Below are 18,070 nucleotides of genomic sequence, written 5' to 3'. Positions count from 1 at the left end.
CACTGCCTTCCAAGTGTGCCTATGGGTACATTCACTGATTTGCAATTCTGATGCATGCATCAACTATACTTCCAACCTGTAGGAATATGTGTAAGAGTCATAAAAAAGCAGCCACTAATCTACTGAAGCCAATGCCAAAGTAGACACCAGTTGATGGTAGCAAATACTCTTAAACAGAAGTTTGTCCTGCAGAGCAGAACGTGCAAAGGCACCCACCCACACCAGGGTCACCCTCACTGCCGAGGGCACGGCGAGAGCATTGGGAACAGACCTTGGCTGCAAATACAACCTTCTTCTTTCATAAGAAGAGTCAGTGATGATCAAAGAACTTGCTTATTTCAAAACACACCTCCTACTTGTTCTACATGTTCTGTCACAACCCAAAATTAACAGTGTATGCCATTATCACCAGAAGTGAAAAACACCACTAGAAAACCTGAGCCAGACAGGCCCCGGATTTTGGTTAAGACATTTTGCAGTGTAGATCTGTACTGCAAATGCAACCTTTGTTTCACTTTGTTATTGGAAATGTCATACATTTTTCATGTTTTCTCGGGATTGTAATTGCACTAAAAAGTTCCTGTACCAGAAATACACTATTTTTTTTTTCTCTCTGCCTGTGCTAACTGTAGTTAACGGGCACTGTAGTTCTTGTACCAGAAACACAGGAGTGAAAGGAAAAAGATAAACAATACAAACGTATCTCTTTTGTAAGATTTATGTCTAGATAGATAATAACACAAAATAGCTAAAGGAGAAAAAAACCAAACAGCTGGAAACTCTAGTCTGGGACATTATCATTATTATATTGTTCATATACCGAAAAAGCAGATAATGGAGAAGTCACGTTTTTGATTTGAGCTTTTCCATTATCATTACCTGTCTTTTAAGTGACTGCAGGTGGAGGCTTGCTCCCTCCATGTAATGGCATTGCTACTAGCTGGCTCTAAAAGGGTAGAATAGTGTAATAAGGGAGCTAAGCTCTTAATATTTCTGGGTTTAAATTTTTACCCTTCTTCATAGAGTATTTTTGTCTTTTGATTAAGATGGAAACGTGTGTGATTTGTATTTAAGCACAACTATCCTGCATTACTTAAGAGCAAGATTCTTCTGTAATACCTAAACTGTTTATGTGATTTAGTTTACAAAGATGTTGCCTTGATATAATAATTTCCTGCTGCAACATAGCTTAGGCAGAGCCATCTGTCATTAAGCAATGACAAGCAGCTTGGGAGGAGTAAGGTTGGAAACCTAAATGAACTATATGATAAGAATTTTTTTTTGGTGGGAACCAACCTGTACTAAAAACCTTTTTTTAATGTTGGTACATACTCAAAGTTAAAACCAGACAGTGGTCAAATAAATATCCTTTAATAAAGAAAAAAGGAATAATTTTAAAGCACCAAAACTGTGAGTATGATGTTACATCGCATGGACAAGAAGGTGAGTGCAGTACTTTTGTGTACAGGTTTAAATTTCTGACTCATGATAATAAAAAACACGAAATACACAGCAATAAACTTGCATTGCAGAAAAGGTGCACTAAAGAAGAAAGCAAAAAGCAGACAGTTAAAACTTTTTTTAGTTTTAGGTATTGCTAGAAATGTTTGTTTAGTTTTTTACCTTTTTTTTTAAACATACTTGTTACTTTATAACATGGAGCATTTTTAGGCATAGTAAATTTGCAGAGTCGTTTACAATAAAAAAATGTATTTAATATGTCCTTTTGAATACAATGGAGTTAAAGAACCTTAAAGCCAAGCACAATGTCCTAGTAGTGTTTGAGTCTACCAATAATGTTGCACAAAGCTAGTGAATGGCAAATTGGTTTTCTTTTGATTATTCTTATTTATTCAACACAGGCTTAACAAAGAAGTCAGTTTCATTAAACTTCACTGGCTTCACTCATGCAAGACAACCTGCAGCATCTGTATTTCTTAAGCTTTCATCTTATGATGATGTATTTGTATGTATTTAAGATGAAATTTAAAACATATAGCAACCACAGTAACACACTGGGAGATGTTAAGTGAGTATCCCTAATCCCCAACACCTATTTCCCAATACAGAAATCAAAAATACTTTTCTAAATCTGAAAATTGCACCTGTCTATGGCAAACTAATTACTGAATAGGTGACAGTCTCTGGAATAAAATCTCTGCAGAGTTTGGACTATACTCACCAAAACAGCCATCATCCTTTTTACTTGTTCCAAACAGACACACTACTGGTTAATAGTCTTAGATATCAGCTTTAGATAATACTCTACATCAATATTAGAAACTCAGCAGAGTAAAATTCATTGCTTGGTCATTTTCCATATTAGAGGTACATCAGAGCATTCACATTTGAGAATGGAAAGATGACCTTTTCTGTCAAATTCTGAAGCTCTGGGCCACAGAATATAGAAGACCTGAATCACAATAAAAATACGTAAATGTCAGGTTGCAGATTCACCACAGTCAGAGCTGGGAGTTTTGGATTAACAAAGTGAATGGGAAGTGCAAAGAACTGTATATACAACAACCCCTCCCAAAAATATACTGGCATGCCCACCCACCCTTGACCCTTCTAAAAATCCTAATTTTAAGTATTTATGTATTAGGCAGCAATTAAATATAAATTAATTTTTTAGGAAAAATTTAAATTACGGTATATTTATAGGTTAAAAATAGCCATGGCTGTACTTTTTACAGCACTGATAGCAGTATGTCAATGTGCTAGTACACCAAAGAGCAATATGCAGTCAAGTTTAGGATGACTTACTGTCTGTCAGCTCCAGTAGCACTGAAATCATGCAATGTGCTCTCCCAGTAAGGTGCTTCTGTTTACTCCTTTTCTTTGCAAGAAGCTTTGCTTGTTCTTAACATTAATTCCATAGTGCTAAACATAACAACATATGGTCCATGCTTATGGAATCATTACCAGAAATATATCCAGATAATTTAATTACATAAGCATTACAATGAAAATAAAATCTGATTACACACATGTGAGCAAACTTGGTTTACAAATTACACTCCTGAAATTCAGTGCAACAAATGGAGTAAGGGTAACATTAACCAATAGAAGTTTCTGCCTCCTTACTAAGTTGCACCTTCAAAAATGCACCTGTCATTACTTTAATATTAAACATTACAGAATATAGTGCTTATACTCAAAATGATTCTTTACAAATAATGTAGTGAAGTATGTTGAGTTCTGTCCCTGATGCAGCCACAAAAGAACACAATATATAATCATACTAATTTATTTTACAGGTGTCTGGTGTAGGATGCAAACTGTCAGATTTAAAAAAACAAAACAAAACAAAAAAAATCCCACCCCAAACCTTAAAAGTGATCTTTAAGAAAAATAAAAAAAGCTTTCATCTACCCTAGACAGGTAACTTAACTAACATATGAAAACATAGTGAAGTGAATAAAACAAGACTATTGGTCATTTGGAAAGGATCTGGAACATCTGTGAACGAGAGCATGAAATCATGTTGATGGAAATTCCATTTCTGATCAAAAGACTATTGCTGTTTACCTTACATTTTGGTTATTTTAGTAGAAATTGAGTATTTTGTTTCTTGTTCCCACTCATGAAAGATTTTTCAGTCCTCACATAAGCATTTGTACAATAACATTACGCATTCCAACTCTTCATCTGGATCAGTTATACTATACTAAAACAGTTTTAATCGGAACAAAGAAGTTTCTAAAAGTGGAAAAGGCCTGAAAGCTAACAAACTGCTTACGATAAATGACGAGCAACAGAAAAATGCAGCAACAACAATGAAGCCCAGACACAAATGAAAAATACCAATAGGTAGAAATGTCTTTTTATGGAGGCTCTCTTTCCTTGCATGTGTTTGCGTGTTTTTCTGTAGTGATGCTTGCTAAGATTTCTCAAGGACCAACACAATTACCACAGCTTTTCCCAGCTATGGAGGAACCAATCTCAATGCAGGACTGTCATAATTTCCGTAAGTTTCTCGTAAATATACTTAAACCTTCCCCATTTGCTGCTGTAGCCATCCCACAGCAAAATTCCACATTACAGAGGACAGGAAGTTTTATGCATTAGCCTGTACATTACATATGCACAATTTTTATATCGAAGTGCAGAATTATGTGAAATTGTGACATCTAGTGACTCATGGAGAATTAAAATCGAGGAATTTTTTTTTTTAGCAGTGTGTGGAAAAAAACCATGCACTTTCCACACTGAAGATGGCAGTTTTGAACTGATATAAACTGCTACGCTCAGCATAACAACTACTTTTTGCGTGCACATAAAATACAATTTTGTATGAGAACTCCATTTCTATAACCTAAACTATTACAGGAATCTAAGATTTCAGCTAAATAGAAAACAGATTAAGGACAGTAATTTTTCTCAATCATGCACGCATTTTTCAACGCAAAGATGACAGATCATGTAGCAAACAAATCTGAAAACTGTAGTACAGTACAGCATGGAGCTACTTAGATAAATCACAACACAGCGGTAAACTGTACACACAAATGTTGTTCAAGGAGACCACTCCACCTCTACTTTAAATTACACTATTTTTCCTCGGCTTGGAATTTTGCTAGTGTCCCATATGCATAATCTAAGGAATAAAACTGCAGGCTGGAAAATAGAAAAAATGGACATAAAAGTTGCTCCATCACCACTGTTAATTTAGCACTAAGTTTCAGATGAACTGTATAATCTGAATTACCATTCTACGTCATAGTTCTGCTTTGTGCTACAGCCAAAAATTTATTTGATTACCTCGCTTTTAACGTGGTGTGACTGGTAGTATAGACAAATGTAGAGTAAAAATACACACAGCTTATGGTATAGGCAATGCCAAATGATTATGATGAACTTTGAAATTGCTGTTATTGCTGCATGAACACAATATTAGACAGCTTGCAACCACACCATGTAATTCAGGGTTCAGAGAAGCAGTTTAAGAAAAAAATACTGTGTAGTTTTAGGTCCTTGGAAAGCCAGTGCCATGTGTTTCATAGACCTGATCTTGGGACAGAAAAATACAGACCTGAAGACTAATAAAGCAAAATCAATACAACTCCACAGTAACACTGCTCACAGGTGCTTTGAAAATGAATGTTCACTAACTTTATAAATAAGGCAACAAAGTTAAGGAAATGCCTGTTGATAGCAAGGGTAAAGTGACATCCTTTCAAGATGTTTGACAGAGCTTTAATTTCAGGACAGCCACAGCAAAACAACTGAAGGGTGCAAGAGCTGACGTTCCTTTAGGTTACGTAGCCTATTGCTAAGGTAAGTTCTCCTGTTCCTCTTTATATAAGTAAATGGCAAGACGTGAAATCTCCTGTTATAAATGTTAACACAGTACGTGTTCCATTACATGACAGCAATGCATAACTCCACTTAAAAAAACTAAATCCCCATAGTAGTTTGTCCGTCACAAGAGCAACAGTGAATGGACCACACTGCACAAATGACAGCAACTGTGTATTTCTCAAACACGTGTCATGCTGTAGTATGTCATGGTAGTAAAAATAAAAGGCTAGTGAAAATTCAGTTTTCCTAGAATTGTAATGGGCTGACTTTAATATCACATGGAGTTTCTAGATGGTACAAGGCTATTTGTATCTCTGTACTGACATACCTCTTAGTACTATGGTATTGTAAGAGTAGCTGCCTGCAGCCATTAGTCATGAAGTTCAGGATTACTTCTAAGTATTCACCGCAGAGGAAGCTGTAACTCTCCTTTAAAAAAACAAATAGTCAGGATCAAAAGGGAAGTTTTTTCCCAGCCGGTAGGCTTTTGGGTATGAAATACAAACATTTTTGCAGCCACTAAAGGGAATAATGAAAACCAGCAAAAGCAGCATGATTTTCACAACTGAATTACCAGTATGTTTAAGTGCTTTGATCTTTTTTAAAGAAGGCTGCTTAGAGGAGTCAAAAGCCATTTTAATCCAAAAGAGAAAAATAAATTTAAGAATGAAATTTCAAAATACTGCTTCTTGTAACATGATAAAAGTATAACTACCTTGGTTCAGCATAGCTAAATATGATTTTAAAAAAGCATGAAAATGTCTACATTAAAAAGGTGTCAGACTACCAATGACCTTCTAAAAAGGTGTGCAGTATGTCTTGCTAAATGTACCATGTTGGAAACAAACACATTCTTGAATATGTACTGAATTCTTATTTCTCATTGTGCTGTGGTCACCTGTTACTCTTCATACTGACATACACTTCTTCAAACTAAGAAGAAAAAAAGTCTTAGTTGCATGTTACTGAATTTCAGCTACTGTAGTGCAACTAGGAATTCTGCTCTCTCTGGAATATCACACTGCTACACAGCAAGCTTCTCTGCAAGGAGCTATTTAGTTGGATTTTTCAAGCAGATGATATATATTCAGTGCAGTGAAGAGGACGTTTTATAGCTGGTTTGATGTCTTGGCTGAATCCCAAAGTTACTCTAACAGCAAGTATTCTCCCAACTCAAAATGCCCCTCCCCTCACTTAACTGGCCACATATTACTAACGCAAATATAAAAAGTGCTTAAGAATTGGGCATTCTTGATTATATAAAATGCACATCTAAACAAATTAGCTTTCTGCCCAAACCAGAATTTTTTGAACAAATTAAAGAAAAAAGTGACCCGAAAATTAATATTTCAGGCCATTTTTTCCATGTACTGAATCATTTGCCAAAGAAAGCCTCCTGTGGAATTGATGGTCATAACTGCGGGCTCTGAATATTCAGAAATGAAGAGGAAAAGTAATCTTCAACTGGGGTTTCTTTTCTCACATCAGTGGCTGTGAATCACCTGTTTGGGAAAAAAGAAAAAGGAACATCTGAAAAGCTAAAAAGCTGTACAAATACTCCATGATCAATGTATCAGCCAATTCCAACATGCAATACTGAGCAGCGTCTTCAAAAGCCTTTATTCTCTTTGCTCCCAGGGTAATGACACACTAACTTTGGAGCCAGGACACACAGAGTATGACCAGGTCTTTTTTTGCCTTCTGGTATTACTGGCAGTGAACACATACTTGGAAGAGTCCCAAAATACTGGATTAAAAGAGTACAGAGACCAAAAGCTAGCTTCTAATCTGTTACTTTGTCCACCACTCCCAGGAACCCAGGTTTCGCATTACTTGTAGTGCTCTTATAGTGATTTATGTGTGCAAACACACACACGCTTGGGATACTTCTGATAACCAGTAATCTTCTGATTTTTCATACAGAAGTTACTGCCTCTGTGTACTGCTTGTTCAGCTGTACTTCCAATACATAGAATGCCTCAACATTTTTGTTATGTGTTTAGATTGTCTATAAGGAAGGAACTGCTCTTACAAAAGTTAGTCATAACTGTATGTAGAAGTTAACTTATAAAGCAGGTAATACAAGAGATGACTAGATCTCCTGCAGGAATTATTTACTATTAGTTTGTCTTCAAACTTCAATAATTAATAAAACCACTTCAGTAGACATTGTTAATATTCCTTGCACACACATTAAGTCACTTTTTGGCACTTGAAAAACATCATTATATCAGATTTAGCCTTCAGTCCTAAGGGCAAATGACTGCATTACATTTAGCCTATAAGGAAGTACATGTATTAAGCATAGCTCGTAACATACGTGCCAATATACTTTTGTATAACTGTTTTCAACCTAAAATCTCTATGCAACTGGTTTTTGTATGTGCAGAGCTTATAGTTAAAAATCAGTAGGTCAGTCTTAAAGCATGGTATTAAATGGATAACCTTATAATAAAAAATACTATTCTGCAATTTCTACAATAGACTTTAAGCAGATTTGACTCATGTAATAAATTCTGGGTAACCAGTCTATATGTTCAAGCAAGCACACTCATCTACATGAAAAAGTATTTATTCAACTGAATTTCACAAGGGCTTTGTCTCAATCTCTGTTCTCCAAGATTATTTCACATGGTTCCATAGCAGGGGCCCGTTTTTTCTTTCTGAGCTGTTAGCTATTTTGTACAACTGTTTTTCAATCAAATCTGTACTACCGGTTAAATAGTCTCATCTCATAAAACCAGGATTTTTTCATAATAAAATATGACATTGGTAAGAGAAAGCAGGTCCCAGATGTGTGAAGAACTCCAGGGAGCACACACTCAGAACTCTGACGCTGCATCCTGCTTTAAGTCCAAGTGATTTCATGGGACCTCAGCATTTGACAGGCATGCCTCCCTAAAAGGGGAAGATGCCGTAATTGTAGACTTGTAAAAAGGGGACAACAGCCAGTGCACTACAGGTACTGCATGGCAGTGATTTTCAACCTGCACTCTGAACTGCTTCTATGGAGCTGCAAAAGATAGCAGAAGAAAACGTGTATTTATATTGCATGGCAATGTACACGTAAGACTTCTAAGAGGATACACTTCCAGTGGAAAATGTTTAGAAGGTCCACCAACTAGATTAAAAAAAATTTGAAGTTACTCTTGGAAAATTCCTTCCTTTTTTTTTTTTTTTTTAAATGACCCATAGTATTAAAGTGTATTCTTGCTAAAAATTGCAAACAAGATCCCAAAGACTAAGTTACACAAATCAAATCACAAAGTTTAAATTTGCTCAGTTATCTAGGAAATGAGAATAACTGCACTGAGAAAGCCAAGTCAATTCCAAGACATGTCTTTTCTTACAGCTGTTACTTGATTTCTGAAGGGCTGTGGTAGTGGAAGTTTTCAGTATGCAAGTACAGAAAAAAGTTACATCCAAACGAAATTATCTTCACTTTGAGTTTCAGCAAGAAAATCCACTCCTGGATTTTCAACTCCAAAACTAGCAGTACATTTGGTATGGAATAGAAGGAGCATGCCATAATTAAACATTATTAAATCATTAGTGTGGCCAATGGCTAGTTCATGAGGAAGTAAAGGCAACATTTATTTTCCTTTTTAAAAATCAATAATAATAATAACAATAGTAATACATTATTTATTACTATTATTATTATTATATAGCATAACAATGGAACAGTTTGAGACACAGTATTTCATAATCACAACAGCATTCAGCAGATGATGGGCTAAGTCACCATCACTTTTTTTAAACGGCTGTAGCACTTTTATCAATAGCCACTCTCCAGCTACGGTAATAACTAACCAGGGTAGAAATGCCTGATTGTAAACACCCAAAAAGGTTATCTTTTTTCTACTGCTAGCTGTGTTGCAAGGATTATAAATACTTATCTTCCATATTCTTGAAATAGGCTTTGATTTCTAAACAGATTTTTAAAGTCTTTACAGATTGTCATACCTCTCTTTTCTCCAAATTTTAAGTTTAGTGGGAACTTTCACTGAGACTTAAGTTCATCCACGTGCCAGTAGCAGAAAAATACCACCACAGAAGAATAGTGCTGTATGCTGTTGTTGTAATCAAGAATCCATTTGTGCTACTGATGCAGCCATAATTTTGAAAACTAATTTCTTGCCAATTTCTGCTGTGTCCTGAAATCATGAATTTCATCAGCTTAAGTCTCGTATCTGCACTTTCAGGCACTGTAGCTTAGTATAATGGAAGTTCATGGGATTCATAGGAGTAGCAGAAGTATAAATTATATTTGTATATTTACTGTTTACAGTCTGGAAATTCAATTAAGTCAGAGAGTTTACAGATTGAAAACAAGCTATCAAAGAGTCAGTCACACAGGGTAACCAATGAGATTTCAATGTGTTCAGCAGTCAAATCTAACCGTCCTTCACTTGAAGCTATTCAGTCTGAAATGATAAATGTGCTAAATTTTTGCAAGGCCAGAAGTAATTAGAAAATAAGTACAAAATGTGTCCAAGAGTGATTGTGCTGCTTTATTACTTAAAAGCTTTTTAAAGCTTTTTGGTAAGCTGCAAATGGTACCTTCAAATTTACTAAATAAAACAGAGCTTTTTAAAGGAGTAGTCCTGTCAATATTCAGCAAAAGTATTCAAACAATAAAAGGCTAAGATGTTGCCTAAAAAAAGTTTTCCTTACTATAAACCTTAATTCTTGGAAAAGTCAGTAATACTAAATTCATATGTGCATGTTTTACCACGTTGGATGTCAGACAGTTTAGTAACATTCATACTAAGTCTCCTAGAATGCACAACCTGAGGCTTAGCTGCTATTGTTATACGAAAAGTGTTGAAGAAATATTTTTTTTTTTAAATGTAGGTTAATTACAGGTTAATTTTCCCAGTCTGTGCAAGGCAAACTCTCCTCTTCATCCTCTGATTCAGGTGATGCTTCCTTAATTCGTCGCAATGCTTCATGGATGCTCCTTGTCAGTGGGTCAGTATCAGGCAAAATTGTAAATGATTCTCTCAAAACATCTTTCTGCACTTTCTTCAGTTTCACCCCTTTCCTGATCTGTGCCAAGATGTTATTGCTATCATCTTCATCAGGAAAAGGAGGGAGACTTCTCTGCTCAACTTTCCTTAAGTGAAAGCTGCCACGTTTCAAGGAAGCCAGCACTTCATCCATCGGGGAACTCACTGCAGTAAATCAAAAGACCTTCAGCATTATTCTTACTAAATTTTATCAGTCTTCATTTATATTTCCTACAGACCAAAAAGTAGCCACATACTGTTAATGTGACAGTCCCCTACCATAAGTATAATGATAGCTCCAATACTGTTTCAGTCTCCAAGTTTATCTTCCCTATTACCAGGTCAAAACTGGTTTATACAGACAACCATAATTTCTGAAACCACTTAACCTCCTATCAGGCAGGCAGTAAAACTCTTTGAACAAGATGGCTTTCCTGTTTGCAGTCAGGAAAATCAAAATAGCTGCAATGAATCTGACACAATGAAAGTGTTTATTACATTATCTTTCTTGACTTTGAAACTCAGGTAATGAGTACATATCTTAAGTATTGGACTGTGCAATCCATTATCAGCACTTGCATTTTGTGGCTGATTATACCTACTACATGACTATTACTACATGTCACTGAGGGAAGCAGCAGTATAGTCAACTGCAACAGCATGCACTTTCCTGCTTCTCTGGATTCATGTATGTAGTAGCACCTAGTCACACAGCATGCCTATATAAATTCCCTTCCTTTATACTTAATGAAAACAGAGAAGTAAGAGTTAATACTTTATCACAAAATCCTTCCTTTATCACCAATTTGAAACTACTTCTCTGTAGAAATAAAAATCAGGCTTTGGCTCTTAGAAGAGCTACAAGCAGGTAAGATCTCTATCACAGAGAATGCGTCATAATAAAAGTACAACAGTTTGAAATAGCTTGCATACACTAGCACGTATCAATCAACAGATGAGTAGCTCCAGTTCTTTTTTGTATATTGTAGAGTACATTTTAAAAACCTGGTTTGCATTTAGGAGTCAGCTTTGTCCATCAGACTAATGGCCCAGACAGTTGGAATAGACACAAAGAAAAGAGAAAAATAAAAGAATAATACAGGACTGCACATTTTAAGGAGGAAGCAAGGATTGTAAGACACTCATCTGTCATACAGAGACAAAGTTCTGAAGCCACTTAGAGACTTGGAACATCTTGGGGAATGCAGAGCAGCAGGTAGAGTGCTGCTGCAGACATTAACAATACTCTTAAGAGGGAGGATGGAATTTGATTTTACATTTGTCATTTTGTGATGTATATCAAATTGCACACAAAATATGTGCTTTATATAAAATTGCAAGATAAAATGGGTATCAAAAAACTAAACAATAGGACTACAGAAAACCAAAAATGGAGCACAGCAGCATCAAAATTGATAATGAACTTAAGACACTTTACCTGTGACCTGCAGGATTCATAGGAGCTTAAGAATTCTCTAACTATTCAGTTGCTTCAAAGGTTTTCAGTCATTTAAAGACAATTCTAGAGGAAACACTCTTGTTTCTGTCTGATTGATGAAGACAGTTCTAATTTGGATTTTATCTAGATGAGGGAAAATGTCAATGGAGGGATGTTTTCTGTAGTTGTAATTGACAGAGCCACATAGAATTTTTAATAAAATATTACAGCCATATTACAGCAGTGTGAATCAAGGCCCAACTCAAGGTACTTTTTCTCAGTGACTTCCAGGAAAATAGCTCAGCTGAGCACTTCTGAAAATCCCATCTCTGATTTTCAAATAAAAACTTTGCTCCAATATAGCATGTTTCACTGAAACACCAGGATTATTTTGTTCAATCATTGCTGCCATTCTCCCTATTTTACTTATGGGATAAAGGATAAACAGTCAAGAACAAGTAGCACAGAATCAACAAGTTGTAACAGATCCCCCAGCTCAGCCCTGTGCTCTATTCATTCTCTTCAGTTTCCAAAGAAGTTTTTGATCTTTCAACTATTTATTAACACGCTTTGCTGAATTGTTACAGATTTAATTTCCAGTTACAGTTAAACTGACATATTCTTACTCAGCTCTGAAGGGTACTTGAAGGTTTGTGGATTTTTGTATTAAAATTTGAAGAAACCTTGAAGAAAGCATTCTCGAGGTTTCCTATGTCCCAAGACAAGTTTTAATTCTACTAGGTCAGAAATTAGGTAAAATTCTGTTATTAAAAAAACACCACACCCTCAGGTAAAGCATGTAGTATTTGCAGTGCTGGCTGTAAACTAGATAGGAAAATATTCTTTTAGAAAACATTTAGCTCCATTTTCTAGCTAGTCTAACGTGGTATATCTTAGATACAGTTTCACAAGTGTTTTCTGTCTAACTGAACAAGTATACCGCATGCTATTGTATAGGTCCTAAAATCTGAGTTGGCAACGTTTGTCAGCTGAAAAGGATTTAACAACTTTCCCATTAATAATTATAAATGAATCATCACAGCATACACTTTTCTATAGAGCAATTCAAAAGAGGAACTGATGTGCATTACAATTAAATGCACAGAAATGAAAACGTTACCTTTCCTCCTCTGTAAACCCTCTAGATCACCGGTCTTCTTAAGCTTCTTCTTGGCACTGACTAACTGACTGCTGTCAAACAGATGTGCTGGCGGGATACCGGAAGAGTGCTGGACTCCCTTCTCCTCACTCTGACGTTTAACAAAGCTGTCGCTTTTCTCTAAGGATTTGGTGGCATCTTCCTTGAAGGGCAAAGGTGGAGGCGGAGGTGGAATTGGTGGAGGCAAAGGGGGTGGAAGCGGTACTACAGTAACAGTTTCTGGTTGAAGCTCATTACTGCTGAGTGGAGAAGTGGTAACATGAGGCAGTTCAGAGGTAACACCACTGGGAGGTAACGAGGTATCTTGAAGTTGTTCTAAGCTTGTGGATTCCTGCACTTCTAAAGGCTGAACTGCATTTTCCAATTCTACCTCTTCACTTTTCTCTTGAATTTGTATGGTTGCTGGCAAAGATTGAGGCTGATTGACACAGGACACGGAGCTGGCTGCACATTTTCTTCTGGCGTGAGTCAGCCGTAGTCTGGTTGATTTAAGTATTACTTGCCCAGGGTACCGCTAAAGTGAATAAGTTATTGACAATTAGATAAGTACATGCAACACACTATTCTAGATTCTAAGTACCTGTCATTAGGGTTTGCCTTTCTGACAAGCAGAATTCATCTGCTATTTTCATTCATTTTGCTCTGGATGTAAAAACAAAACAAATATATCCTCACCTTTATGCAAAAAATGATCAGTTTTCTTAATTTTTATTCTTGGTTAAGCAGCAATTTACACGTGATTGGTCTAGTCAGGGATATACATGGGTTAGAATTAGGATTTCACTAAGAACCAGATTGTACATTCAAAACTGTTTTTTCTGGAAATTAAAATTCAAAATTCCCTCTTGCTTTCCTTTTAGAAAAGTGGTCAATGGCTCCCATCCTCTCTGACCTAATACACTGGCCTTAGATGTGAATCATACTGCTTAAAAACATAGCTCTTGAAAACATCAAGTATTTTGAGACTTTCCAAAGTATTTTTTATTTAGTTCTTAAATTTGCTGCCTCAATATCTGTCTTTTCATATTACTTTGATCTATAGCCATTTTTATGCAAAAATTTAAACTGCTTCTGAAAGACCGGTCTAATACATTTTACACAAATGTGGTAGGCCTAGAGCAAGACATCATAACAATATAAAAATGCCTATATGTAAAGTCAGTTCATTAACAGTTGCTGATTAAAGTAAGTAAATTTGCTTTAATTTACAGAAGCTATGCAATTCAAAAGCCTTGCACAACAAAGATATGATAAGCAGTGTACTGCTGAGCAAGACAGCTTTCCAGTAAAGAAACTTCTCATACCTGTATTTTTTTATGTATTCAGCAAAACAAAAAAAAGTCTTCGCCAATTAATACAGTCTCTGTTTTCTCACACTTTCACCCCTTTACTTACTCTCTCCCCTTCATTCCACCTTCTATCCATTTTCTGATACTTCCATTGTAATAGGAAGGGGCAGGTACTGGCAGGTGTTCTAGCAACCAGTAGTAGTGGGGGTGTGTCAGATGGTAATGCTCTTTGTGGGAAATACCATTTAGATTGTACTTCTTTTAGGAACATTTGCTAAGTGTCTTGTCACAAGGTGTAGATGTAAGAGTGAAAAGAAGCTTATTACGGCACTGGGAATGCAATGGCCAGAGGAATTCGTTACCGCCAATGCTGTATTTTGTTGTAAATTTTCCAAAGAAGAGTTAACTGCACAATGAAAGACAATAGCTAATAGGATAGTCTAGCCCTGGAATGGGTGAAAATGTCTTTTGCAAAAGAAACTGGTGGAAAAGAACAACTTTTCCTCTGTTACCTGTTTAAATGTGCGAAGTCTGTCCAGTGTTTTCTGTCGTTCCTGACTAACCCAGGAGCTCTTTCTTTCCTCTTCATCTTGTAATTGATCTCGCTTCTGAGAAAATATATGGAAAACATGTAAATATTACATCCAATGCTATGTTTAGCATTATTAAAAAAACTGAATTAAAATAACTCTTCTGCTAATTTTTAAGTATTACCTAACAATCTACTTCTCAAATAAACACATTTCTGAACTTCAAAACTTGGCCTTTGTCTTCCCCTTAAAAAATATTATAAATTTCGTGTTTTATAATCTCAAAGAAATGCAAAGCTCAGTAAAGAAAGATTTTAATCTGGAATTGGAACACTTGACTTGTTACCTTGGAAGATGAGAAAGAACTAGAGACGTGACAGAATATTATACTGAAAAAAGCCCCCTTAAATTATAAACAGTACAAGTTAGCCAGACAGCAAACCAGGATCCATTTTCTCTCATTCCAAGAACAAAATGACAGTCCAAATTGCAACGTTGCCCATTTAAAACAAGTCATAATAGTATTTTCACAGTGCAAGAAATCACGGAACTCAGTGCCACCCAGTATTGAATCTAATATTGAGCAAATTAAGTCAACATTTTCATTATAATTTACAACAGTAAATGAAAGTTTTGTGTTTAATTAACTTATGCTGTCATTATTTAATCCAGCTTGATTTTCTGTAATCTTACTTCAATAAAGGTTTGAAGCTCTTCCTTGCAACTAAGACAGTTGTATTTTTTTCTTGTTTAGAGATCTTACCTCCATGAAAACACACATTTGGATCCACCTCCTTTAACTAGTCATCCATTTTCACAAAACTTCAGCAAAGTTACTACATCTTTGAAACAAAACACTACTCTTCAGTCAAATTTATTGAAAGTGAATGCTAGTTATCAGATGGCAGAAGTCACTGTATGCAAGTTCAGAAGTTATCAGGAAAAGTGATAGAACAGGTGACTATAAGGAAAAAACCTTGAGCAGAAACAGCAGCTTTCATTCTTAAATGACTCACAGCATTTAGTATGACTTTTAAGAGCTCATCTTCATCATCATAATTAAAAATTCTGATCACTTCTGTGAACTTTTATTGTCATTTGATCAACACAAAAGTAGTGTCTGCCTGCCTGTCATTTTCAGAAGTCAGCTAGTGGCCTGGTGTCCTTCATAAAGAGCCAACTTCTGTGATTCGGAAGTAAGTAAGTATAGATGCATTAGGGAGAGGAAGAGGAGAACATGTCTGAAAAATTAAGGACAGGAAACAGGAAAAGGTGAAGAGTAATAGAAGCACATGGTGAAAAGAAAAGAAAATAACAGAGCAATGCAGCAAAGAAGTTAAAACAGAAGCATAAAGAAAAGATTATAGCAAGAAGAAAGGAAGGTTCTACCACCACACTTGCATGTTACATATTCAATCAGATCAAAATTTTCCTGAAACGGTCTCAAACTCAAGGGGTTTTTTTGTTTGTTTGCTTTTTTTTTGTTTGGTTTGTTTTTTTTTTTTTTAAATAAGAATAGTGAAAATGCAATTGTTATTTGATTTCAGGTTTGGACAACCTTGAGGTTATCTTTTCAAAATTCTTCATGAAAAAGAGTGGCAGAAAACCTATTTTACAATAACAGTACAAATTTTCAGTCACACTATTAACATAAAAAAGAAAAAAAAAAGCATAAGGTTCTTTACATAAGGCAAGTGGGCAAACCCGTGAAATAAATAACCAAAAAGCCCTGTAATGTTTGAGAGACAAGAAAGTCCTTCAGCTTTGTCAAGTCTTATTTTTAAGAATGATAAAGGGACTACAATCCACACAGCAAATTCCTTTGCCTTGTTGTAAAAACTGGGGAAAGAAAAGGTTTTGTAAGTTGCTTAAAGAGTATGCCAATAAGTACTGTCTTTCACAAGTAGCCTTTTCATAAAATAAATTATGCAGCTGACTTCCTGGACAAGTGTATCAATGTTAAAAATGTATAAGGATGAAATAGAATCACTTTCACTAATCTAATTGAAGCCTGAATTGAAGAGACTTGGATTTCAATGCATCTTTGTCAGTGATCTTTATTAAATATTGATACTATATCAGCTCCCAAGGCCTATCCCAGAATTTGAATATTCTTTAAGATAAAGTCTATTATGTTCAGCACAAGAGTTAGACTAGCTAGCCTATTCTCTGCGATGAGACTGTGCAGAGAATTGTGGAGCACACAACTGAAACTACATCTTTATACAACACAATTCAAGTGATTTCTTTTGTAGGAAGAAGAAAATAACAAACAAGCTTATTAAGATTCAAGAATAAATGTGTATGGTTTCCTCACTCATCTCAGCATATCTGACACTGTACTTGAAGATGTCCAGAATGATCTACATGCACCTGATAATAAACTGCATGCAGCCTAACCCTAGCAATAATCACTTAGACTGTGAACCTAACATTAAAGAATTGTTTTATTTGCTTGTGTTCAATGTCATCCTAACACAGCTATATGCTCCCCCTTACCAGCATAATACGATACAGAAATCCATTGTGCAAATGTCAGGGATACACACCATCTTTTCTAAAACAGCTATCACTCTGAATACTCTCCTAATTAATGTATAATGAGGAATGCAAGCTATTAACTAAAGACTAAACTCAACAGCAGAAAACTCAGACTTACTAGCTGAACAGTATGGTGCATTTTATATTCCTCCTCACTCTGGTAACGCTGTTGGATCTTTTCATTATGCTTTGCAATACAGATCTCCTGTAGAGACATAAAATGTTATCTTTAAAATATGTATTTCAATTATCTATTTACAGGGTATAATGTCATATTTAGCAAATAGCACTAAGAATTAGAAAAATAAGAATTACAAAGCCTATCTCAGACAAGCTAATTTAACCAAGCTAATTTAACTTACAGTAAAACCATAAAATGAAAACAAAACCAAGGCAGACAAACCCAAATCTATTACTTTTAACTGTCAAAAGAATATACACAAGTAACAGCTGCTTGAAAAGTCTGTTCTACAATAGCAGTACAGAAGTAGCAGCAAACACCAATTTGTCAAATACTTCATAAAACCCTTATGTAACTCCAGGTATTTGTATACATGGATAATAACTAACTCTCAGATATACTACATATTCCATTATGCAACTGGACAGCTTCCCATTTACAAGTGTCAGTTCATCTTTTGCATGTACAATCTGCAAGCACAAACATTAATAAAGTTGTTACAATTTTATGCATGCACAAGCAGGTTCATTTATTATACCAAGTTCACGTCTGTAACGTCTTGTTTAAAAACAAGCATTTATTACATTGCCTGCAAATAAGAACAGGTTAAAAAAAA

General features: G+C 35.5%; 1 protein-coding gene across 2 annotated transcripts in view; it reads right to left on the bottom strand.

Moving 5' to 3' along the window:
• Positions 1-1,355: 1,355 nt before the first annotated feature.
• The window catches only part of JMY (junction mediating and regulatory protein, p53 cofactor), a 73,589-nt gene continuing 56,874 nt past the window's right edge, over positions 1,356-18,070 (bottom strand). The window contains exons 7-11 of one of the 2 annotated variants that reach the window (XR_008233486.1): positions 17,392-17,478; positions 14,715-14,810; positions 12,875-13,427; positions 9,271-10,481; positions 1,356-6,806 (exon numbers count right to left, since the gene is read on the bottom strand). Coding sequence is in view for 1 of the 2 variants with exons in the window: in XM_052777000.1 (XP_052632960.1) it covers positions 10,174-10,481; positions 12,875-13,427; positions 14,715-14,810; positions 17,392-17,478 (1,044 nt within the window). In the remaining variant the exon portion in view is untranslated. The remainder of the gene's footprint in view (positions 6,807-9,270; positions 10,482-12,874; positions 13,428-14,714; positions 14,811-17,391; positions 17,479-18,070) is intronic. The other variant, XM_052777000.1, reaches the window with a different exon arrangement.

The sequence above is a fragment of the Harpia harpyja genome, chromosome Z (genome assembly GCF_026419915.1).
Source record: "Harpia harpyja isolate bHarHar1 chromosome Z, bHarHar1 primary haplotype, whole genome shotgun sequence".
Taxonomy (NCBI): Eukaryota; Metazoa; Chordata; class Aves; order Accipitriformes; family Accipitridae; genus Harpia; species Harpia harpyja.
Note: the sequence above shows the minus strand (reverse complement) of the source record. Positions and strands in the feature narration are given on the sequence as shown.